Source organism: Myxine glutinosa, chromosome 4 (assembly GCF_964187855.1).
Source record: "Myxine glutinosa chromosome 4, kmMyxGlut1.1, whole genome shotgun sequence".
Lineage (NCBI taxonomy): Eukaryota > Metazoa > Chordata > Myxini > Myxiniformes > Myxinidae > Myxine > Myxine glutinosa.
Genome location: NC_136264.1, coordinates 152,107,570 through 152,133,091, shown reverse-complemented (window position 1 = coordinate 152,133,091; position 25,522 = coordinate 152,107,570). Strand labels below are relative to the sequence as shown.

The window sequence follows — 25,522 nt, the reverse complement described above, 5'->3', positions numbered from 1 at the left end:
CTAAGTGGTGGAACCGCTGGTCCCTTCTCCCTTCCATTTTCTAGTTTTCCTCTTCTAGTCTTGCTCCATTATGTCATCACTATTGTACACTTCCAAGAAAAATAATACATAAACATTTGAAAAAATCACTTATTCTTGGAAGTTTCTAATTCCTGGTTACATTCTTGAAGTGCACGCTGGGCTTCACTGGCTCCCGGCCTATGATTCTCCAACAGATTAGGTGAGATCATGGTTATGCACATAATGTACTTGTAATACAAAAGGTTATTTCGACTTAACTTTGGAGATTGGTCACACTTTCTGTTCCTATATGCTGTCAGCTCTTTTTAGCAGTGTGGATAAGGAGAGTAATTAATATATATTTTACCCTCAGGAAGCCTGTTATACAAGTCTTTTCAAATAAGCAAAGGTCATCGTGATTTCCAGCTATTGTTTACTTGTTATATATTTTTGGGCATGGATGATGCCATCACTTATAAAAGCTATTTGTCGAGAGATTTATTTTTTAATTAACTGCCTGTCTCTTTGTGAATTAAAATGTCCTCTTTGTCCTTGTTTTCTCAGCAGAATAAATGCAATTTCGTGGCAGAATAGCCCTGTTGGTTGCTCGCCTGTCTTTTGTTGAGGTAATTCCCCACAGTGTCGGGTTAAATAAGAAAAGAAAAATTGCCAGTTTGATGCTATGCCAGCAGGAGGCACCGCATCTCGGAGCAACATGCCAAGCAGATGGGAATGTTAACTTTGGAGTATTTGTGTTAAGGATGCCACGGTATCTTTCAAAATAGTAGACTGTTGTATGCTGGTACCTTGTCCAAATTTCCTGTTTGTGTATTAGCAATATCTGAAGTGGGTTGGAGTGCTAGGGTGGGGATATGGTGCAGGTATTATTATGGGCTCGGATGATATCAATCAATTGTGGGGTAATTCGTATAAATTTATTAGCTGAGATCTAATTGGTTATTAACTCCATTCACAGGTGAGAGATGAGTGAGGCTTTGTTTTTCATTTGTATGTTGACTGCTTTTCACCCCTAAGCCCAAATTGGGGTAAGGGGTAGTGTCGTCCGGGCGTCCGTCAACTTTTGGTTTACGTCAATTTCAAGGAGAACAGCTTGTCCGATTAAATCCATTTTTGCAGTGTGTGTTGGGGTTGAGTAGAGGAAGGTTTCTTTCGAAAATGGGCGCACTGCGATTTTCAATATGGCCGCCACGGTAGCCATCTTGAAATTGGTTTCCATCAATTTCAAGCAGAACGGCTTGTCCGATTAAATACATTTTTGCAGTGTGTGTTGGGGTTGAGTAGAGGAAGGTTCCTTTCGAAAATGGGCGCGCTGAGATTTTCAATATGGCCGCCACGGCAGCCATCTGGGCACCCGTCAGCTTTTGGTTTCCATCAATTTCGAGCAGAACGGCTTGTCCGATGAAATCCATTTTTGCAGTGTTTTGGGGTTGAGTAGAGGAAGGTTCCTTTCGAAAATGGGCACGCTGCGATTTTCAATATGGCCGCCACGGCAGCCATCTTGAAATTGGTTTCCACCATGCATGGGCTGAGGGGTTACGCCCGCTTTGCTGTGCTATTTATTGACGTTTGCATGTGGTACATGCTTGGGAGCCTCAATGGTACGCAATCTGTCTGTGCTGTCATTGATGATTCTCCAATAAGTGATTTAGCCGGTCTGCTGGCTTAGGGGGTGTCGCATTGGTATTCTCATGCATGTACTATGTGTGAATGTTTTTATACAGTTGCGGAGGAATTATGGGAAGGGTTTGAAACAGCAACGGGCTTACCTCGCCAAGCCTTGCATGGTTGCGTTATGCAGCTTTCTTCGGCTTGAAGAGCATGGGAGAAGTGTATATATATATATACACTGTATATGTTTGTTTGTTTTTATTTGACTACTATTAGGTGGTGTTTCCCAGCCTTTAAGACAAGCATTAGTCCATGATGATGCGTTGAATTAACCGTTGTTGATGGAAAATTTTGGCATTACTTCAACAGGTACACAATTTTGGGTGTTTTGCAAAGCAGCATTTTGATGAATCTTCGCAATTATTTTCTACGATAGGTATTTTTTCTTTTAGTTCATTCAATGTGTAGCAGCTTTGATGAACCTGCATATTTCAAAACTTTTATTTTTTATTTTTAAATAAAAGGCCTCCATCAATAGTCTTATGACCAAAACAGTCCCCTTCTGGTGAAACTACCTAAATCCTGGATCACTGCTATTCTCCACTCATTTGTTCCTATTGTTCCCTCCCTGCCTGTTGAATCAACTTCCACATCCTCTTCAATCTCATTCTTCCCTCCAGGTCTTCAATACAGCTGTTCTCACCATCTCAGATCATCCTAAATCCAAAACCATGATCTTTTCTACCTTCATTAACCCCACCCAAATCCCTCCTCTTTCCAATTTTCCAGTTTTCACTCCTTGGAGTTTCAATATGTATCCATCATGTCCACCCCATGCATGTTTTGTGTCATGCTTTTGTCTGTTTCGTCCTGAACTGTTCACTGTACCAGCTCCTCCGCATCCACTATGTATACAGAAAAGCTAATCAATAACGGTTCTCAATGCAAACTTTTGCAATGCCATTTATTTCTTTATTTGTATGCATCCTGTGGCTGATTGGCTGCATCATTTTCTGGGGGTTCAGCTGTGCCGCTGATGCAGTGCCCCCTTACCAGCTAGCTGGTCCTCATTTTGCCAACATTGGAAGGATAGCAGGCTGAGTCGACCCACCTGGTGTTGATTCAACGGAGGGACAGGGGCTTGAACTTAAGACCTTAGGATCTTAAGCCAACCACCTTAACCGTTAAGCCAACACCAGGCTGCAATGCCATTAATGGATGCACACTACTATTTTGGAATGAGATCCACAATACTGGCATGAACACTACAGTATTGCTTTTCTCTCTTTGTTTATCTTCCGTCCACTATCCATTCTAGGTAATGCTTTTACCATTTGATTACATCTTCCACCTTAAATCTACTCCTCTGCATTAGTGACATCTAAGGATGGCTCTTTTTCTGCTTTTGCTAGAGTTTTTTTTTTCTTCCTTATTCTATTTTTTCGTTTGTTTTTGTTGGTATTTTATGGCTTTCATTGAACCCCCCATCTCTGTGTTGGTTTGGATTTGTCTTGCTTCAAATATATCAAAATGTAGGCTTGCTGATAAGGAAGTTCAAAACATTATCCAAGACGAGTGTTGACACAAGCTTACAGTCCAGGAAAAATAAGGTTTCACTTGGAACAAATTGCAACAGAAATTATTTCACCGCAATGCATTTGTACAAGGTCCCCAGAACAACATACTAAAAGTCCCAAGCAATCCCAATATGGGAAATATGTCTAATTTGCATAATCCAATATGGCCGCCAATCTGCAATATTACTCTCATATAACGAATGATGCTCTGTCTATTGGTGACAGATACACGAGTTTCATTACAAAATCACCATACTATGCTTATATAAAGATGTTCAGTTAGTGAAAATTGCTGTAGTGATTGCTGTAGGTATACAAAATGCTGGAACATCCAACTCAAAGGATTAAACAGTTTTGTCATACTCCTCTGTGAAATCTGGCAGTTCTGCATTGGTCCAACTTGTGTCATGACATTCCCCGCACACAGCACTGCATGTGAGACCATATTGCATATTGCAGTGTACAAGTGTATTGCTTCGTGTATTGCAGTCCTTTTTACAGTTGCAGATGACGTCCAGGAGTGCTGATGGTGCTGCGGCCTGATCTGTCAGTATTGGTAGGCAATGTCCATCTACTACGTGCCATCCCCACTCCAGTGGATTTAGATCGATCCCTTTCCACTGCTGTATTTGGTGGTACACATGAAGGCTGTGGTATCTTGCAGCTGCGGAGGTGGGTGGCAGGGTCTGTGGCTCTACATGTGAAACATTCTTGGTGACCTTCTCACAAAACCGCTTGTACCATAAGGTGTCCAATCCTTCCTCCCAGATCCTCCATACAACGACACTAGTGCATGTTCTCCTGCTTTGGCGATAACCTTCTCCTCCATTTGATGTGTTTGACTGAAAACTTTAGCTTGTTGATAGAAGAAGGCATCGTTCATGATTTTTTTTTCAGTGCTAGACCCTTTCCCAAACCAAACAGGCGAGAAGTTGAATCGCAACCAAGAATAGCATGTACGAACAGCATGCAGTCACATACATCACTGCCAAGCAAATTATTTGATTGCTTCATGTTCCAAATCCTGTTCTTTCTTGAAGTTTGCTTTGGTTCTGGTATCAGGAAAAGTCATGTGCGTCCATTTCAGCATGGTGAATAAGAAGGATGAGTAAGTCCGTGTCATCTCCCACCAGGACAGTGTCTGTTGTTCGTGCAGAGGTGACAGCTGTTTGAACAATTAACAAATCAGCATCTTGCTTCGCATGAAATGTATTGGACCCAGCTGTCTCCAGTTTGTCACTCAGATAAGAAATGAAGCGCTGTTTGTTCCTCGCATTGTTCAAGAAATCCTATTTTCTGGATTGAATCACCATTTCACCCGCGAAGTGAACTGTCACACCAGTACAGGCTGCTGTCCTTCTCATGTGTGTGGCATCTTTCGTTGATGGGTCATCACTGTAGCCATCAAAGACAACAGTAGCATCAGCATATTTCTGTACAACATAGTTAGTGCATAGATCACACACATAATCAAAGGTAGAACCTCTTGGCCAGGGTCGTCTGTGAAGTAGAGCACCACCATCAAGGATGTACTGGACATTTTCAGTAGGTTCTCGTTGTTTCTCTGGGATGACTTTCCAGATAGAATCAGCAAGAGTTGCCTTATTGGCCTGCAGTGGAAGGGAGGAAGATTCGAACAATGCAGGATGGTGACTACAGAGTTCTTACTTGAACAGTGATGGAACATCTTCACAATGTTCAGCGACAGTTATCAACCTCTGGAATATCAGCTGTGGATCCACCTTCACAGATTCGCCTTTGATTTTGACAGTTGATCTTGTACCGAGTGTCTTTGCTTGATCAGCTTTTCGGAAGACAAATTCATCGACAGATTTCCCAACCATTGACGCTAGAATCCGTTCACCAACCTCTCTTGATCTTTCAACATTGACTCCTTCCTGAGCTGTCATGCCATTTGCAATGTTGAGCAGTGTACTGTTATTAACAAATGGGTTTCTCTTTTCAAGATAACTGATAAGGTCAAGGGTGTCGCTGACATCTCTAGCTTGTCTTGCTGATGATATGTCCTTGTGTTGGTCACTGGTTTCATATGACACACCACTGAGCTTTTGCATGGCATCATTGATGTTTGCACACACTGGCATAGATAGGACCCACACCAAGTGCTGGGTTTCTGTCAACCCCTTTCCTCTTGTAAGTCCCCCAATTGTCTTAACACTTCTCATGAGCACTTGTTCAATAATGAGATCGGTCGACAATCCTGACCAATATCTGTCGCTGCGTCTCACCACATTGTATCCCTGCTCAAATTTCTGGTTGACTTCTGGGTGTGTCTCTGGCAGATTTAACATCATTTGAAGATAGATATATGCAGACTTTGCATATAGTGTGTGTCCAGATGCTGCAAAGTATGGTAACATTTCACGTACTGATTGGAGATGCATTTTCCAATTGCCTGTGCGTTCAGCCTTGAGAAACCTCTGTAGAATGTCTACCATTTCCATATATTGAACCCAGAGTTCTGCGGTCCGCATTATGGTCATTATATCCTTCTTTTCCTTCAGTTTGCTTTGAATTCTGGTCCAGACATCTGCCAAACACACGTTTTCTACAGATGTTGTAAAGGAAACTGCATTGTCATATACTTCTGCTGCAATGGTCAAGTCGGTTGTGTCAGAATGTTGTTCGACATCATCACCTGTCATCACTTTATCAGGGTCCTCTGCTTTCATTTTGGATGGCACTGGTACGTTGTCTGCACTGGACAGAAGGATGGTGTTCAGTGCAGCATCTACTAGCATGTGACCACGGACTGCTCTAGACACAGCCTTGCCAGTCAACATGTGGCTCACGGTGTTACTAGCATACACAACCTCAAGGACTTCTTCCAATCCGGAACCTGCCATCAGATGCCCGATGCTACCCAGGAAACTCATTTCCATGTGAAACCCTCCCAGTTTGAGGACCATTCGCCGGAGATGACTGTCAACTGGTTGAGATCGAACAATTGATAATGCTTTCCAATACAAGGGTTGATCGAATGTGAGGACAGGCGTAACACCAGGTCGCATGGCCTGAGCTGACACAAACTTTAGTGTAGAATAGAAAGAATTTGGATCACTAGGATTGAGATCAATCATTGGAAGGAATATCACAGAAGACTGTCCTGGATATTGGCCATGATGGAACATTTGCATCATACCAGACCATGCTGGTCTTGGAGAGTGAAGAAATCGGGAGGTTTTCCATAGAATGTCAAGTTGAGATGTCGGATCATCCGCTGCCGTGTGTACAAGTGGCAGATAGGTGAGTGGTGGCATCATTGCACGGATACGGAAGTACTCAATGTTTATACGGCCAACTGCAGCAATGTCCGAAGCTGTAGCAGACACTTTAGGGACAGGTCTTGACGTCTTTATTTGTGGTGTAACAGTAGCTATGATGCCCATGCCATGAAATGTCCCGGTGCCATCTAGTGTTGCTACGTTATGGTCAACATTGTCCGCAATATACTGGATGCATTGTTCTTGAGTAAAGAGTGTTAGAGTTAGTGTTATAATTATAATTAGAGTATTTATTAGAGTATTTATTTATTATTTATTAGAGTATAATTATAATTATAATTAGAGTGTTATAATTATTATTCCATTGCTATTACTAACTTCTATAATTGCAGATTGGCGGCCATATTGGATTATGCAAATTAGACATATTTCCCATATTGGGATTGCTTGGGACTTTTAGTATGTTGTTCTGGGGACCTTGCAGAAATGCATTGTGGCAAAAAAAATTCTGTTGCAATTTGTTCCAAGTTGAGTGAAAAAATGGGCTAGATTGCCTGGACCATTAGAAACCCCATGACCATTTAACCACTCCATTTTGGATGGTGGCATATGGGACTAGCCTAAAGGCATCTCCTGCTTAAAAACCATGTTTTCCACCTATTTCCTCACCCCTTTTACCCCCATCACCCCACACAACCCTCCTTTAATCAAACATGTTAAGCAGTGTAACAATCATTTCCAGCTTGCATTTCCCATTGACTTGTATTTGTCTTTGTGTCTGATATTGGAGGAAAAGCACCCTCTGGCTTTGAGCGACTGGTGCTTGGTGGGGCTAACCAGATGCCAGCAAAACCCAATTACAAAACCTAGAATGGCTCGGCAGGTGAGCAGAAGGCTTCCTGTGCCGACGGCAATTCGACTTGCATTGAAATATAACCAGAACCAACGACGGGTCCAAGGCACCAAGCAATCCAAGGCAGATACGGCACCCATTGTCCAGTAAACAAATAGGAAAAGAAGATGCCCATTTCCATAACCTGCACTTTTTAAGTGTACTCATTGCTACTATCCTATTATTGCTTTTGCAATTCACAGAGGCATAGGCAAACAGTATTTTGTTGAAACCATGACTTCCACTCAAAGGAAAAAAAAAATGATCATGTGTTTGTCTGCACATTGTTTTTATACAGTGTCAAGGGCTCCACAGGGCTTCATCTTATTATAATAGAGCAAACGTATGTGGTTATCTCGTTATGTCGCTATGTTTGTCGCTATGTTTATATGCGACGAAAACGTCTTCTTCTTCCTCAAATAAAATTACCACCCTCTTAATTAACCCTCTTAATTGCGTTAAGACTGCTGAGACCCCTTAGACCTTTGACGACCCTTTAATTCCCCCAAGACCCTTCAGATCACCAAGACCCCTGAAGACCCAAAATACCCTGAAGACCCCCAAAGACCCAAAACACCCCAAAGACCCAAAATACCCTTCAATGCCCTGAGGCTCAAAAAGACCCCAAATACCCTGAAGACCCAAAAGACACTGAAGACCCAAAACACCCCGATGACCCAAAACACCCCAAAGACCCAAACCACCCCGAAGACCAAAAATACCCCGAAGACCCAAAAGACACCAAAGACCCAAAGACCCTTGAAGACCCTTGAAGACCAAGAAGAACCAAAAAACCCTTAAGACCCCGAAGACCCATAAGACACCAAAGACCCTTAAGATCCAAAAGCCTCTGAAGACACCAAAGACCCAAAAGACCCTGAAGACCCAAAACACCTCAAAGACCCAAAATACCCTTAAAGGCCCAGAGGATCCAAAAGACCCTGAAAACCCAAATGGGTCTGAAGACCCAAAAGACACCGAAATGGTCAAAGATGCCTACCCCTCTGAAACGATGTGTGGTGAGGCGTGCGGAGCGCGCCGAGTCACGCTAGTACATTTAACACATGTCAGACGATGACATGCTCATATGCGAATGCCAAATCGGCCATCCCATATTTAGTGTATAATTTACTCTTTGCTGGATGCAATATGCATTTCTAGTGTGAACTTTGCACTTCTAGTCATTCCAAGCAGAGTGGGCAAAAGCCCTATTAATAAAGTTGATACAGCTGATAGTTCGGTCCATACAACTAATATTTTCAACCGGCGGAAGTTCATACGTTCTTTGGTGGTACCATGTAAAAAGATAAATACATTTTTAAAACTCCAAAGAAAAAAGTTTTGAAAGTATTTATTGTAATTCTCCCGTGACTTTTTTTTTTAACTTCCCTCCAAAAAGTCATCTCATCAATGGCATTGAGTATAATACCGGAACAGCCATGTTTCAATTTCTTTCCTCCATACCTTTGCAGGAAGTTTAAAGAGTTGTCAAAAGTTGACAGTTACCTTGTGAACAGTATTATAGCAGCAACTGCTCAGATATTAATGAACAACTGCCAAAGTCAATCCACTCCTCTGATCTCCAATCCATTAATCAGGTCCATTACCACCACTGATGATTTCCATTAGTTTTCCAAAAGGCTGTCACAACCTCTTCCCATGCTATCACTATACTGGCCCTTGCACCTTGAAGACCTTTCCTAATCCCATTCTCCACATTCAGCACTTCATTAAAATATGAATGTTATCTACTAAGAATTTCATTTGTGAGGCTAATGCCGGGAAACACTCAGCCAAGTTGGCCAAGAAGTTGGTCTACCATGTCCCTATGCACAATGGCAAAGGTGTCATCCACGTACCTGTTCCAGGATCGTGGAAGCCAATTCTCGTGAGACTCGAATATCTTTTCCTCAAGTTCCTCCATCACCACGTCGTAGCCACAATAGCAGAGACTGTTGAACCCATAACTCTGTTAAATATTTGTTGATTGTGTTTACCGTCATAAATGAAGGTCGGGCTATTTAGCCAGTCAGGCTAGCAACATCCTCGGGTGTTAATTGGCTGTTCTGGCAAGCCATTTTCCAGTCATTAGAATGTTTCAATCGATGAAGTATGACACACCTCCAGATCAACTGGAACATTGGTGAATAGTGAAATCACATCAAAATATACCAAATTCTCATCTTCCTGGATTCTAACCTTTTTATCCTTTCGTGACCATTTAACAAATTTACATTGACTGTAGAAAAGCGCTCTTGGGATTCTGTGGTCCATGCGTGTGAGGTGTCATGACCAGCAAAGCTGGGCTTGCATCAGGGAATACCCAATTCCTTGGATGTAAATAGCGGTCTAGGATTGAGGTTTTAGTCATTTTGTCTCGCCAGGTGATGCCAATAATCTTAGGACGACATCGCCTATGGAATTTATTGAGGTGTTTGATGTGGCAGTGATAGGATGTCCAAGATTCACACCTATACAGGAGTGTCGATAAAACAACAGCACGATGGAGACTGATCTTGGTGTCCAGGTGAATGCCATGTTCTTGCCAGAGTTGATGTGCTAACCTTCCAAACGATGCAAATGCTTTACCGAGTGTTGATGTTACTTCGGTGTCAATCTTTGCATTTTGAGAGAGGACACCTCTAAGGTAGCAGGATTTGATGGTGCAGGCGATGGTAGCAGGATCTAAAACTTTGAATGGTGTGTCATTGATGGTAATGAATGGGTCGGTATACGTACCTTCTGGTCTTGGCTGAAGCAGAGCCTCGGTCTTATTGAGGCTGATCATGAGGCCTTAGAGACGAGCAGATTGGGCAAAGCAGTTGACAATGATTTGCATATCTTCGAGATTATGGCTGAGGGGTGCGCCATCATCGGCGAAAAGTAGACCATGGAGCAACATTTCCATGATTCTGGACTTGGCCTTCAGATGCTGCAAATTGAAGACACTTCCGTCAGTGCGAAACTGGATCATCACTCCCCAGACGCAATCCTTGAAGGCGTCATGAAGCATAGAGGAAAGCACAATGATAAACAAGAAGGAGAATTGCTTTGTAATATATGTCCCCTATTGGTCCCAATGAATGTTGTTATTCCAAGTAAAAAGGGCAAATTTGGTGAAACGTGAAAAATTGGTGAAATGCCCTGAAACTCAAAATTGTTCTGTAACTTGTCTTAATAAAGCCATACACCAAGTTTCAGTTGCATATGTTAAAGGGTATGGAAAAAAGTGCAGAAAACCATAGGTGGGATAGATAGATAGATGGATGGACAGGCAGACAGATAGATGGCCAGATAGACAAAGACCAAACCTATAATCTATTCCGGTAGGGGACTGATAGATAGAGGAGCTTGGACACAACCTTCCTTTTTGCCATTGATGACAGGGAATGACTCATAAGTACATCCGCTGTCCCTCTCATGCAAAACCATTCCATCATGGAAGGATCTGATGATGTTGACCAATTTAACGGGACAACCGACCATGTACAATAGCTTCCACACGCCTTCTCAACTGACCAAATTAAACGCTTTCGTATTGTCGACGAAGACAATGTATGGATCACGATGTTGTTCTCTGCTCTTCCCTGAAGTTGACGAGCAGTGAACATCATATCGGTCATGCCACGTCCAGCACGAAGGTCACACTGGCTTTCTGGGCTAATGCTGTTGACAATTGTTGATGACACTTGATTAAGAATGATGCGGGTAAGTATTCTCCCATCAATAGATAGCAGGGACATGCTGTGATAGTTGTCGACACATGACCTATCACCTTTCCATTTGTACAGGGGTACGATTGTGGCATCCTTGAATACTTTGGATGCTGACTCTGCTGCAGATGATATTGCAGAGTTGGATCAGTCGAGTGACGAGTCTGACAACTTGAAAACCTCAGAGGGGATACCGTTGTCACCAGGCACATTTCCAGAAGAGTGAAGCAATAGTAATATGATCATAATGAAGAATTAAAATGATATGGAAAACATTAGCATGCTGACTTGTTTGTGAAGTCAACTTTGACATATGAGCAACTCAAGAAAGACCACTGCACAAGGTGACAGCTCGTAAGTCAAGAAAAGTCATTCGCTTCAGCTATAGGCTGTAAGCATGCCACGGAATGAAAGAATTTTAAGCTTTGCTTCAAGAAATTACAATAATTTTACACTTACAGATGGATTGAACAAGTTTTATAGAAAGAAGAGCATTTGGAAATATTTTCAGGATTCAAGTTGAGCGAATCAACAACAACCTTGGCTTGCAGATGGACTGGGAACAACAGATAACAAAGTGGAATAATTAGCAAGGTGAAATAGGGAGTTCATTAGAGTTTTAGATTGGCCATTATTGTAAATTATGGATATTAACAGGAATTTTTGATATGCCATTAATCTATAATAATAATAAAACTAAAGAACCTGATTACAATACTTTGTGGAAGAGATGAGGAAGAGTGATTAATTAACGATCCTCCAAATTATCCCCCAAAATCTTTAATTTATTTCATTCCATCTCCTCTTCCTCCCTACCCCTCCCACACCTCCCGCCCACTCCTCCTCTCCTCCTCACCCCCTTGCCCTGCCTCCTCCTCTCTCTTCCACTGCCCTCCTCCACCCTCTCTCCTCCCTTCAGGTAATAAGTCGAGAGCCCATGTCAGTTGATTAAAGTGATTCTTCAAGATGATGATACTAACTCCATAATACCATATTTATCTGTCCCATAGTTATATTTGGTGGTGTATTTCACAAAAGAAAAGGAATCTAAGTAGAACACGTTTCTGAAATGGACCTTCAAATATGCCACCAGAATGTACAAGAGACAGATTTAGACTTAGAAAATAAGAGTAATTGTTCATTTAAATAGATAAAATGGTTTTAAAAGGAGTCTGTAAGAAAAAAAAATCCAAAAATTAAAACTTTTGAAAATTTTGGTCATTGATTTTTTTGTTGTTGTTGGACTATGGAATTACTGATAACCTTCTGTTTAATGTCTTGGCAAGTTAATGTAATCAGGTAGACTTGTGAGTATGAAATAGGAGAGGAATTGAACTCTTAATAGTCTTGGAACTTGCTTCTTTGTAAACAGGTAAAAAAACAAGAATCATAAGAGGTGTGATCTTCCTAATTGTTGACACTAGCTAACGAGCACTTATGTACAGTAATACCCCAATTTACTTATCCCCTTTTTATGTCGTTTCACAAATGCATCGTCACGTTGTTAATTCCATTACCCGATTTGCATCGCTGCAACTCACACTCATGTCACTTAACCCACTTTATAAGCCAGACATTTATTCTCGAACATTGTCAGAACTTACTAGACTGATAAAGATGCCGGAATACATCGCTAAAGTACAAAATCAGAAGATCACAAAATCGCCAAAAGAGCTACCGTCCGTTGCTTCACACATAAAGAAATGTATTGTACTGTTGATTGGTTAAGAGGCATCGTAAAAAAGAAGTTAGCTTAGAAGTGAAATTAGATGTTATTCATCGAGTGCATTCTGGTGAACGTTGATGTTTCTGGGTTATTACGTTTGCCTTCAGTGCGTACCATCTTCGACGATCAACTTCGACCGCTTCCAGAAGAGGCTTATTTTTATTTAAATATGTCTAGTCGTTGTAGTATTTATTCATATGTGGACTTTAATATAACTGTGGTTAGTCAAAAAAGGGTAATATCATTGGTAAAAAGCAAAAGGTAAAACGTGAAATGACGATGTTGGAAATGTATCCCCCGTTTATTCTATTAATTTTTATGAGAAAAATTGCTTTCATTTACATCGTTTCGATATTCGTTGCACTTTTCAAGCACGCATGCCCGACATAAACCTGGCCATTACTTTACCATACTGTTCTTGTCAGACAGCTCATATAACCATGTTCTGTGATAGTTGCATAATATTTAATTAGTTTATAATTAAATTATTTTGTGTGCACAATGCACATGCATCATTTCCATTTAATTCGAGTTTAAGTTTCCCATCCACTTCTGGGCTACACCAACAGGGGGTGCTATTTCGGCTACATACATACATACATACATATATACATACAAATGTGATGGCTGCATTATAATAAGATTATTACGAAGTAACTCTGAGTTGATTGGTCAGAGAGATAGATACTGTATTTGATGGAGAATGATTTCTCAGTTCATTGCAAATCATGTGCTCGTTTCTTTTATTATCAATCATTTCATCTCTGTGGGAGTCTCGAAAAAAACAAAATATTATGCTCTTTGCCATCTCTCTCCTCAGACACAGAACCAGAAACATTTGCCGAATGGCCAGCTCATGACCAAACATTGGTTGGTGGTCATTTTTACCATGGATGCCAATCAAGGCGCCTTGCTGGTGGATATGTATTCGGAGACCGATCTGGGTATGGTGCCCACCCATCTTATCCATTCACACGCCTAAGAGTACTATTATTCCCTGACTAATTATGTACCTTGATCCCTGCAGGCAGTTGATGTGGTTGAGTGCCACGTGGCGAATGCGGCGGTTGGCGTTTGCAGGTGTTGACTGTGCTCGCGTGGGGCTGAACGGCTGGATGGAAGGCAGTCTTATGGGCATCGGACGCGGGGAGGACGGTGGGAGAACCGCCTCGTGATGTAGCGATACACAGCGACAGCACATTGTACGACAATGTCACACCATGCTATCATGTCATCTTGTGGCATTCTGCAATACTTTTTAAATATTTACACCACTCGATGACATCATGAAGCATTATAATATTTCACCCATACAGTCACCTGCAGGTACTAAGGAATGACATGACACCATATGCCAACATACAGGGTGTCCATAAAGTTATTGTGCAACTTTCAACTTTTATACCATTTGATGTACTCATGATAGAAACAAATTATAAATAATGCAAGAAAGCATAATTCATAAACGTTTAACAAAATGCAGTTCATTTTTTTTTGTTTCAATATAACCACCATCTGTTGTGTTAGTTTTCAATCTTATTTTCCAAAAACATTCTCCAGTTGCTGCTGAGATAAATGATGTCATCAATTGCGTTTGCGATTCCAGCTTTAAATATTCCTCCAAAGAATGGGGTTTTGATGAATAATCAGTTTTTTTACATGCCTCCATAAAAAAAAAACAAGTCCATTGGGCACAGGTCAGGGGAATGAGGTGGCCAACCAAGCCAGTGGTCCATGTCTACCGATCCACTTCTCAGGGAAAGACAACATCTAAAAACTCTCACACACCGCAAGAAAAGTGGCAAGGAACACCATCTTGCTGGAAGAAGATGCCATCTAAAAGATTCATTTCTGCGTAGTTCAGGGATGAAGAAATTCTGTAACAGAGCCAGATAGCGTTCACCATTCACTGTTGCTCCTTCAAAAAAGGACCAAAAATGGGTGACTTTCTGAGAGCGCACCAAACATTCAATTTATGGGAGTCTCTTTCATGTTGCTAAATTTCTGGAGGTTTCTCTGTCCACCAAATGCATCAGTTGTGATGGTTAACTTAACTGTATATTTATTGTTTCTGCTTTTTAATACATAGTCAATGCTCATGGAGGAGCTTGTACGATAGACTGAACAGATCAGGCCGCAATAGGCCAAAAGTAACAATAGAGAGAGGGGAAAACATCAACAATAGAGTTGAACACCAAGATAGAGGGAGGCTTCGACAAACATTGGGTGTGGAAAGGAGTGGTGGGCAGGGGAGAATGCATGGGGTGGACAAGATGGAATGAGAAGGAAACTCTCAGGAGGGAAAAAGGAAATTTAGAAGGAGGAGGGATTGAGGTGTGGGGGTTAACGAGGGTAGAAAAGATCATTGTTTTGGATTGGGGATGATCTGAGATGGTGGTGAACAGCTCCCAGAAATGCCAGATCTTGCCAGAAATGGCAAATGTTGCCTCATCAGAAAATGTCACCTCATCATGACCCCAGGAGAAGAGGACTTTTGATTTGAAGAGTGGACAAAAATCTAACATTGAATCGTAGTCTTCTCCATGTAACATTAGAACTGACTGGATCTGGTAAGCATGTTCAAGCAACACAATTTTGAGAATTTTGTGCACTGTTGTACGTGCCATGTTCAATTCAAGTGACGCACTTCATGGTGATTAACGTGGATTTCATTCAAATTATTCCTGGACAGCTGCTACGGCTTCCTCGCTGATTTTTCTCCTTCCGTGGTTGGTCATTCACTGAACCCGTTTATTTAAACCTCTTCATCCAATTATTGTTAAATGAGTTCCTGTGTAGTGCATCTTTCTTGGAATGAGTGGTGAATATTCTTCTCAATTTATACACTTCAGTTCAGGTCACCATAACACACAGTTTGCCTTTTATTATAATGCTGCAATCGTCTGTCAATTAGGGATCTGAAAGAAATGAAACGTAGTTGCAGCATAGAAAATTGAACTGTATTGATTAAAATCTTCATGAATTATGCTTTCATGCACCATTTACAATTTGCTTCTGTCATATTTAAATTCAAAGTTATAAAAGTTCAAAGTTGCACAAGGACTTTATTGACACCCTGTATAGATCGCAATGCTAGAAATATCAATGAAAGTTTAATTTTAATCATTTACATCATCCCAAGCTGCAAAATAAATATTTTAATCATTTCATTAATTTGTCTGAGAAATATCATTACTTTGTCATAAATGTTACCATATTTATGCTGAACAGGAGAAATGTATCTACTGACGAGTGGCAAAGAAGCTGGGCAAGCCGAAGTGGGTCGCGTATACCGCCTGGTCGATCTTCGCCGGTATGTGCTGCAGTCATGAGAAAAAAAGGTCTTTCAGTCTGCTTTATATGTCTTAGAAATGGGCCCAGGCTTAAAAATCCTATAAAACCCACAAAACAAAATGGTAACATAGAATCATCAATGCTTAGACAATGCAACGTAGTAATTTATTTGTTGTTGTAATTTTACATTGCTATTGCCATGAATTTAAAGTGATGCAATCAGATAAGAAAGAAAGTTTACGCATAACATGCCATTACAGTATATGCAAAGGTCTGATGGGTATTTTGGTTTGTTTCGGGAGGGTGTTAACATACATAATTATTGCCAGCATCGCAAATGGAATGCAAAAAACACATTTGTATGCACAACTGACAGACATTTTAACAAAATAATTAAAAATGAAAAGCTGAAATGTCTTAACTCAAAAAGTATTCAACCCCTTTGCTATGACACTCCAAATTGAGCTCAGGTGCATACAATTTCCTTTGATTATCCTTGAGATGTCTCTACAACTTGATTGTAGTCCTCCTGCCTCCAATTCAATTGAATGGACATGGTTTAGAAAGAAACACACCTTTATATATAACGTCCCACAGTTGCAGTGCATGTCAGAGCAGAAACTCTATCATGAAGTCCAAGGAATTGTCCATAACACTCCGAAATAGAATTGTGAGGAAGCGTAGATCTGGGGAAGGGTGTAAAACAATTTCTAGAGTATTGAACATTCCCAAGAGCACAGTGAGCTCCATCATTAGGAAATGGAAAGAATATGGAACTACCAAGACTTTTCCTTGAGCTGGCCGTCTAACCAAATTGAACAACTGGGCAAGAATTGGTCAAGGAGGTGACCAATAACCTAATTACCATTGACAGAACTACAAAGTTTGTTGGCTGAGATCAGAGAACCTGCCAGAAGGACAGCAGTCTCTGCAGCACTTCACAAATCTAGGCTTTATGGGAGAGTGGCCAGACAGAAGCCACTCCTGCGAACAAGGCACATGACAGCATTCCTGGAGTTTGCAAAAGACAATTGAAAAACTGTGAGAGGGTGAGAGAAAATATTATATGGTCTGATGAGACGAAAATTGAACTCTTTGGCCTGAATGCAAAGCGCTACGTCTCGTGGAAACTGAACACAGCTCATCACCCATCTAACACATCCCTACCGTGAAGCATGGTGGTAGCAGCATCATGCTATGGGGATACTTTTCAGCAGCAGGGACTGGGAGACTTGTAAGGATAGAGGGAACAATACATGGAGCCAAATACAGTCAAATCCTTGAGGAGAACCTTCTTGAGTGTGCAAAAGACTGCATCGACTGCAGCAAAGATTTGCGTTCCAATAGGACAATGATCCCAAGCTTACAGCCAAATCAACACTGGAATGGCTTCACCACAAGAACTTGATTGTCCTTGAGTGGCCCAGCTAAAGTCTAGACTTGAATTCCATTGAGAATAGTTGGAAAGACTTGAAGTTTGCTTTTCACTGACGCTCCCCATCCAACTTGACAAAGCTTGAGTAAATCTGATACAGACATGCCCAAGACTCGAAGCTGTAATCACTGCCAAATGCACTTCTACGAAGTAGTGACTGAGGGGGTTGAATTCTTATGTAAATTAGATATTTTTGTCTTTCATTTGAAACTACTTTGTAAAAATTTCTATTAAAAAGTCCACTTTAACATTATGGGGTATTACGTGTAGATCAGTGATAAAAAAAATTCTATTTACTCCATTTTATATTCGGGCTTTAATACAACAAAATGTGAAAAACGTCAAGGGGTGTGAATACTTTCTGAAGGTTATCTCCTGTAACTTACCGATACATTTACTGTAAAATAAAACTCTCAAAGACCAATGTCCTTGGCAGTTTCCTCTTTAAAATGAGCAGTGATGCATTGATGACCAGACAAGCTGTGTATATTCATATGAAGCAGCCGTATCGGTTGGAAATGCTGCTTTTGCCTTTCTTCCCAAACTACAACATTCCAGTGATCTTTTCATGGTGTGAATATTAATTGGCCTCAAACCAAATGGCAATTTCTATTTATTTTCAGCGATAATTGGTTGAACACCAACCACACAGCAATCATTTGTGAATTGCTGCCTGGTTGGTGCTTTACTATATGTACACATGGCAATAAAACAAAGATTGCAGAATCCTTTGATACATATTAATATGAATATGGGCTAAATAAAAAGAGCAAATATCACCTTTTATAGTTATTCAATATGCTCTATAACCTTGATGATTAATTTGGTGATTTTTTTTCCAAACATTACGATATGCACTGCTGTATAATATATAAACCACCTGTAGAAGAGGCAGAACAACACGCAGAATATTTCCTCTTTGAAGGTTATCGGTGAGCAAGCTGTGTTTTTACTGACATACTAATATTAGCACAGTCATTCTTCTGATATCTGTTTTGTTTCAAGAAACTCCGAACTCAAATGCTTAACATTGTTATTTTCAGCCATATTCAAGCAGACAACCCATGGGAAGCCAATTTGTCACCCTCACTACTAGATCCCTGCTGCATCCAAATCAGAAATTAGACCTGGGCCTTCATCATGTGATTGCTATATTCTGCCATGGAACTATCAGGAAATTGAACTTCATTTTCTGAATGGCATTGGCTGGTGATTGCACTGGAAATTATGTGGTTGAACCAATTGAACAGTAAATTGCCAGGTTTCGTCTGCTGTGAGAAAGTAAATATTGTGCAACTATCTCATATCGCAGTTCAAACAGTAAACTCAAATTTGTATTCATCAAAAGAATCATTTTTCTTTCTTTGTCCTTGGCAACAGTTTTGCCACATCATGTATGAACTAGAATAGCACTCGGTAGAGCACATACCTCTGAAAAGTTTACGTTTTGTATCCCACTGATAGACTGGAAATGGATCCAGACCTGAACCAGAATCTACTCGGCTTGTTCTCGTCACTGATCCAACCCATCCACCTAGTTTTGTCACAGGTCATCCACAACCTTTTAAAATTTCATGATAGTAAAGAAAATGATCAGTAAAGGTATGATAAATCGTTTTTGGCCCCATCTCTCAATGGTGAAGAATCACTTTTTAAAATCTCGGATTCGGATCTTCACCAAAATCTAATGAATTTTTCTTTGTCACACAACCAATCTGTGCACCAAGTTTCATCCGAATCCGTCCACAAATCTTTGAGATATGTTTACAGACAAACAGACAGACAGGGGTGAAACATTACCTCCACCCACCTTCGGTGGTGGAGGTATTTAGGGTTACAGCTTTAAGTTCAGGTAACCATCTTTCCCAACTATCATAGCATCAACTGCTCATTATTAAGAAGGCATTGTTATTTTGTCTGGTACAATGTATGAAGTATTGAGATTTGTTAAATAACATGTACATAACATGTATGCGTATGCAGGCCGGAGCACCCTGTACAGTGCAGACGGGCAACACATGTGCCTGCGTTGCCCAGAGCCCCCTGTCCAAGAAATTGTGAGAGCGGCGTCTGCAGCCCCCAAGGGGGATGTTGTTGCCCCTCTGGTTGGGAAGGGGATGGCTGCAAACAAGGTATTGTGCTTGAAAGGCCACACTGTTTGTACCTTTTTGCCACTTGCACAATTAGTTCCACTACATTTCTCATGAGATCCAATGAGTATATGCTATCATATTGAAATTGCAGGAGGTATGTGAGCCCTTTCCTTAGAGCATGACATCTTGTTTTCATGCTCCCATACAGTTATCAATGTTTGACTGTGGAATGTTGTTCCAAATACGCTGGAGCACTTTTCACAATTCATTCAAGGTATTTGCTTGTATACGTATGACTTTCTCAATGTAGAGTCACGTGAAAAAGTAAGTACACCCCATGTAAAGTTTTGACTTTTTCAACATATTTCAACATACAGCTATTTGATCTTCATTTCAACAATATTGATAGATAAAGGTGATATAATACAACAAATATCATGAAACATTTACATTTTGTAGTCCATTGTATAATTTAAATAAACATAAATGCAAATTTCGCATGTGGAAAAAGTAAGTACACCCTTGGCTCTAATAGGTGTTATTGCCCCCTTTGGCGGAAACAACCTCAAGTAGACGTTTCTTATAACTGTCTACCAGTCTGACATCGACTGGGAGAAATTTGTGCGCACTCCTCCATGCAGAATTCTTTCAGCTGTGCGATGTTTGAGGCATTTCTTGCATGCACAGCTCGTTTCAACCCCCCCACAACATCTCGATGGGATTTAGATCCGGGCTTTGAGTTGGCCATTCCAGAACCCTCCATTTCTTTCTTTTCAGCCATTCCTTGGTGGATTTACTGCTATGTTTAGGGTCATTGTCATGTTGCAAGGTCCACCTTCGGTTGAGCTTCAACTTTCCGACAGATGGCCTCACATTATCCTCAAGCACCCTCTGGTACAATGAAGAATTCATAGTGGATTCTATGATGGTGAGCTTCCCAGGCCCTGATGCAGCAAAGCCACCCCAAACCATAATATTTCCACCACCATGCTTTATAGTTGGTATCAGGTTCTTGTGGTCAAATGCTGTCTTTGGTTTTCACCAAACATGTCTTCTGGTACTGTGGCCAAATAGCTCTACCTCCGTCGCCTTCATCGCCCCATCGTAGGGCGATGAAGACTCATCTGTCCAGAACACATTGTTCCAGAAGTGCTGGTCTTTGCCTCGGTGTTCATTGGCAAACTTTAGTCTTGCCCTGACGTTCTTTCTGGACAGCAAAGGTTTCCTCCTGGCACACCTCCCATGCAGATCAAATTTGTGCAGCCTCTTTCTAATGGTAGACTCGTGCACTTTGCCATCAACAGTGGCAAGAGCTGTAGGTCCCGTGATGACATTCTGGGGTTCTTAGAGACTTCTTTCAGCATCTTGCGGTCTGCTCTTGGGCTGAACTTGCTGGGGCAGCCTGGCCTGAATAAGTTGGCAGTTGTTTGGAATCTTCTCCACTTGTAGATGATCTTCCGGACAGTCGAATGATTGATTTCAAATTGTTTGGAGATCTTTTTAAATCCCTTCCCAGACTCGTAGGCATCTATAACCTTCTTTCTGAAAGCCTCAGAGAGCTCTTTTGATCTAGGCATGGTGACGCCGCACACTTCAACAACAAAGAGCAAACCAAACTAAATGTCTGAGGTTTAAATAAGACAGGTTCCTCCAAGATCCTCTCTAACGATGTTCTAATCATTTGCACCTGAGCTGGTGCACCTGATTCTAATTTTAGGTATTTGAAGTAGTGATAAATGTAGCGGTGTACTTACTTTTTCCACATGCGAAATTTGCATTTATGTTTATTTAAATTATACAATGGACTACAAAATGTAAATGTTTCATGATATTTGTTATATTATATCACCTTTATCTATCAATATTGTTGAAATGAAGATCAAATAGCTGTATGTTGAAATATGTTGAAAAAGTCAAAACTTTACATTGGGTGTACTTACTTTTTCACATGACTGTATCTCCTTCAGCTGCTCCATACATATACTGAGACCACTTTATGTAAATGTGTGTCTTACTGTTCTTGATAAAAGGTTAACACCTGTGGATGAATTAAGGTAGGCTTTGAAACAATAAAGAGCTTACGTTCGGTATATTTTCTTGGTTGTGTTATGCAGACTCTTTATTCGGTTAGAAGGGCAGAGTGGTAATCGAATTATAAAGTCCTTGCCACAGCTGGACATGATTGATTACTTGAGATTTGATTGATTGTTTTATCCAATTGCAGGTGAGAGATTTAATTGGGCCTTCGGTATTTACATGTTGTCTGCCATTGGCATTGCACATGGTACATATTTGTTTGGCAGCCTCAGTGGTGCGTGTTCCTGTCTATGCTGTCACTGACAACTCGCCAATAAGCAAGGAAACCCATCCGTTGACTGATTTGGGTGTGGAGTATTGGGATTCTCATACGTGTGCTACTTGTAAATGTCTGCGACTGTGGAGGAACCTAGTAAGGTGTGAAACAGCAAAGGTCTTACCAAAGTAATTGCCCTCAGATAGGATGAGTTTGCCCTCAGATAGCGAGTTTGCCCTTAGAAGACAAGGCTTTGTCATCAGGCAGCTGTTTGACTCAGAGGGCGAGGGTTTCCCCCCAGTAAAGGGGAAATTAACTGATGGCTGTCACTGGGCAGTTCATAGTGAATACAAGAGAGTTGACCACACATGTCTTTTTAACTTAACTGGACTATGTCCAGCTGAGTTTTTGTCGACACCCAGTGTCCGTCGTCCGTCGTCCGTCTGTCGTCTGTCTGTGTGTCTCTGTCGTCTGTAAACAATTCGACGTCTATGCTCTGAAAGTCACAAATATTGATTAAATTTGATGAAACTTGTTATGCAGCATCTTTTAGACATAAACTAGTTTGGGATTGCATTTGGGTGTTGCACGCCCAAAATGGGCGTGGCAGGGCAGCCATATTGAAAAATCAATTTTTGTCATATTTTTAGCACATATAAACTATATAGTTTGTGGTTCTATCATGCATATTCTAACCATATTGATCTAGACCAGTTGAGTTCAGGTTCCCTGGGACCTCTCTGGTTATTCTTTGCTGTAAATGTATATTCTGTTAATTGTTAATAAAAAGGCAAGCTGTGCTTTCAACTCATCTTTAACCAAGTTCTGTTTATTACAAATGAAGGCAATGGACACTAATTGAGGTTTTAGTTTACCAGCATCGTCAAATTATGGGAACATGAAAAGGCATGAAATGCAATACTTACTTTAGAGGAAGGTTTTTATTTCCATTAAAATCCACTTTAAAATGTCTAACAAAGTGATAGTAAGTACATCCGTTTCACCCAAAATGCAGAACTGGAGTCCGTGAAAATACGTTACGAAATTTGTGTGGTATTTTATTACCTGGCAGCCAGGCAACATTGCCAATCACACCTTCACAGATTGCCAATCACACATTCACAGTCACCCTTCAGTCATACCGGCCTGGTCCAAAGTAGCCGCTTGGAATGGTGTAACCATTAATATTGTGGTGCCTAAAGGTATTGAGGTAGAGTCCTTTTATAAGTAACCCTCGTGATAACAAATTTCATTAGAACAAAATGGCATTTTGGGAGACAATTTCATTTTAAGGAATGTAGTACTACTTCCTACAAAAACAACAACCGCTCCTTTTCACACGATTAGGTGCATAGGGTGACAGATTCGGTTTCACTGGCTGAGGAGCACAATCCTCGACTGGATGGATCACCACTCTGACGCAGGATACTCAAATGGTTCAGTTGTTCCCAAATATGGAACTAATTTTGCTGACTCTGGAAAAATAACAGGCTGAGTTAACCCACATGGTGTTACGTATGATACGACAGGTGCTTGAACTCAGGACCTTAAGATCTCAAGCCAACCACATTCATCATTAAGCCACCATAACAAAGTGATCAAACCCTCACTGCTGTGGAGGATTATTGGATACAATAATATATTGTAAAAAAGAAAAGAAAAGTAGAATTGAAAAAAATTTAACTGTTGAGCTTTGCGCATAAATCAAGCGAGTAAAGTTCTTTTTTGCGGATAATCCATGAAGCACTATTATGGCCAAATGAGAACTGTGAGTCCAGCCAAAGCTGCATAAGATGAAAAGTAAAGTTGTTATCCAGAATTTTTGAAAAACTATTGAGCCATTACTGAGAAAATCAAACTCCTTGTCATGGTTTGTTGGATAAGCGTCAGGATATGTACTGTATCTGTATGTGCCCCTTTTGCGTGCTGCTTCAATGCTGTTTACTCATTAGATATAGATGAGTAACAGTCACTGAACACACTGAGCATGGTGGACCAACACGGCTGATTCATTAAGGTTTCCACATATGATAATTGACATGTAGACGTGTAACCTACATCTGCACGGCAGTCTCATTTGTGTTTCTTGATCGCTCTAAAGGCCATGGCCCGGTTGCATAAAGCATCTTTAAGGAAAGATTTGAGGATTTACTTAAATATTTCCTCAAGTTTCCCCTTCAGGACATCCTTAATTTGAGGATCGTTGCATATTCGAATATATTTTATTTTGCCTAAAAACCTTCATTAAACTAGAGGGATTTTTTTTTTTGCTAACTCTGACATCAGAGGTCACATGATATGGCAACTATATTGGAGTAAAGGGAAAAGAATTGGACATAATTTTCTCTGCAACCTCTCAACGAAAAATATTTAAACTTGCATATGTCATGAACTCCCCATGGGGTATTGAGGGTGATAACGATGACGTCATTGATGAAGTGGAATTCTAGCCATAATTAGTTAAATTGAAAATCCTCGTCCAAAAAAAAGCAAATGTTATTGTGTGGCCCAGTTAAAGTCCTGACTTGAACCCAATTGAACATTGATGGTGACACTTGAAGATTGCAGTCCATCAACGATCTCCATCAAACTTGGCAGAACTACAGCAATTTTCACATGAAAATGGGCAAATATTTCACCATCTCACTGCGCAAATGTGGTAGAGATCTACCAAAAAAGACTCATAGCAGTCATTGCTGCAAAAGGTGCTTTCACCAAGGACTGACATAAGTGGCTGAATAATTTTCCAACATGTGAATTTTGATTTGTACATGTTTTTTTGCAGGTATTCCTGACATGAACCTCCTTCAACTAAAATAGTGTTTACTTTGATCAAGTTCATTCAAATCCATGGGTTCAAATCCATCTGAAGGCATTGCCCTGGATTTTAAACTGCTGTAAATTCAACAAGACTCAGGAAAATTAGCCAGTCCGAAAATATAAGGTCAAAAGAGATAGAAGCACAAATTATGGGATATTTTGTTGGAGTACAAAGTTCAGAGGTCTGATGTCGTGACCATAGAGTAACCATCAACAAGGTATAATCATGACACTTTGCCAAGCTTTAATATGCTGTTTAAGTGAGGAGGGAGGGGGAAGGAGATGAAGATGGGAGATCATATAGAGGTGGCTTGGAACAATGGAAAGGGAAAAAACTTTGCAAAAAATGGGGGGGGGGGGGGGGGGGGATAGTGGCCAATGGGTGATAGGTGTAAGGTAGGCAGAGGTAGGGGTGTGCAAAGAAAAGCAAGACCTACAGAGTCACTTTCTCAGAATCACAAAGATGCAGTCATTTAATCTCTCATTGGATGGTAATTTTCATTCACTTTGGTGGCTTTCTGCAGATTTTTATGGCAAGATTAACATGAGGATACAGCGTGTGGATATGTGTGTGCCCCCACAGCAAAATGTCAGCCAGTCTGCCAGAACAATGGACATTGCAGCAAGCCTGGGCGCTGTCTGTGCAAGTCGGGCTTTCATGGCGCACTGTGCGAGTACAGCGATTCACCCTTCCACTCAGCTCTGCGTGCTGGTCAGTCATCCACTCATACATGTATATACGAGTACCTACCCATCTCTCAATTTATACAACTATAATATATACATGTCCTTCTATCTACATATC

General features: G+C 40.8%; 1 protein-coding gene across 2 annotated transcripts in view; it reads left to right on the top strand.

Annotated features, from left to right (window-relative positions):
- LOC137425421 (hedgehog-interacting protein) overlaps nt 1-25,429 on the top strand; it is a gene marked incomplete at its 3' end in the record, with an annotated part of 149,682 nt that extends 124,253 nt beyond the window's left edge. For both annotated transcript variants that reach the window (XM_078776630.1, XM_078776631.1), the window contains 5 exon segments: nt 13,603-13,726; nt 13,810-13,937; nt 16,014-16,095; nt 19,495-19,643; nt 25,301-25,429. In XM_078776630.1, the coding sequence (XP_078632756.1) occupies nt 13,603-13,726; nt 13,810-13,937; nt 16,014-16,095; nt 19,495-19,643; nt 25,301-25,429 (612 nt within the window).
- Nucleotides 25,430-25,522: the final 93 nt, after the last annotated feature.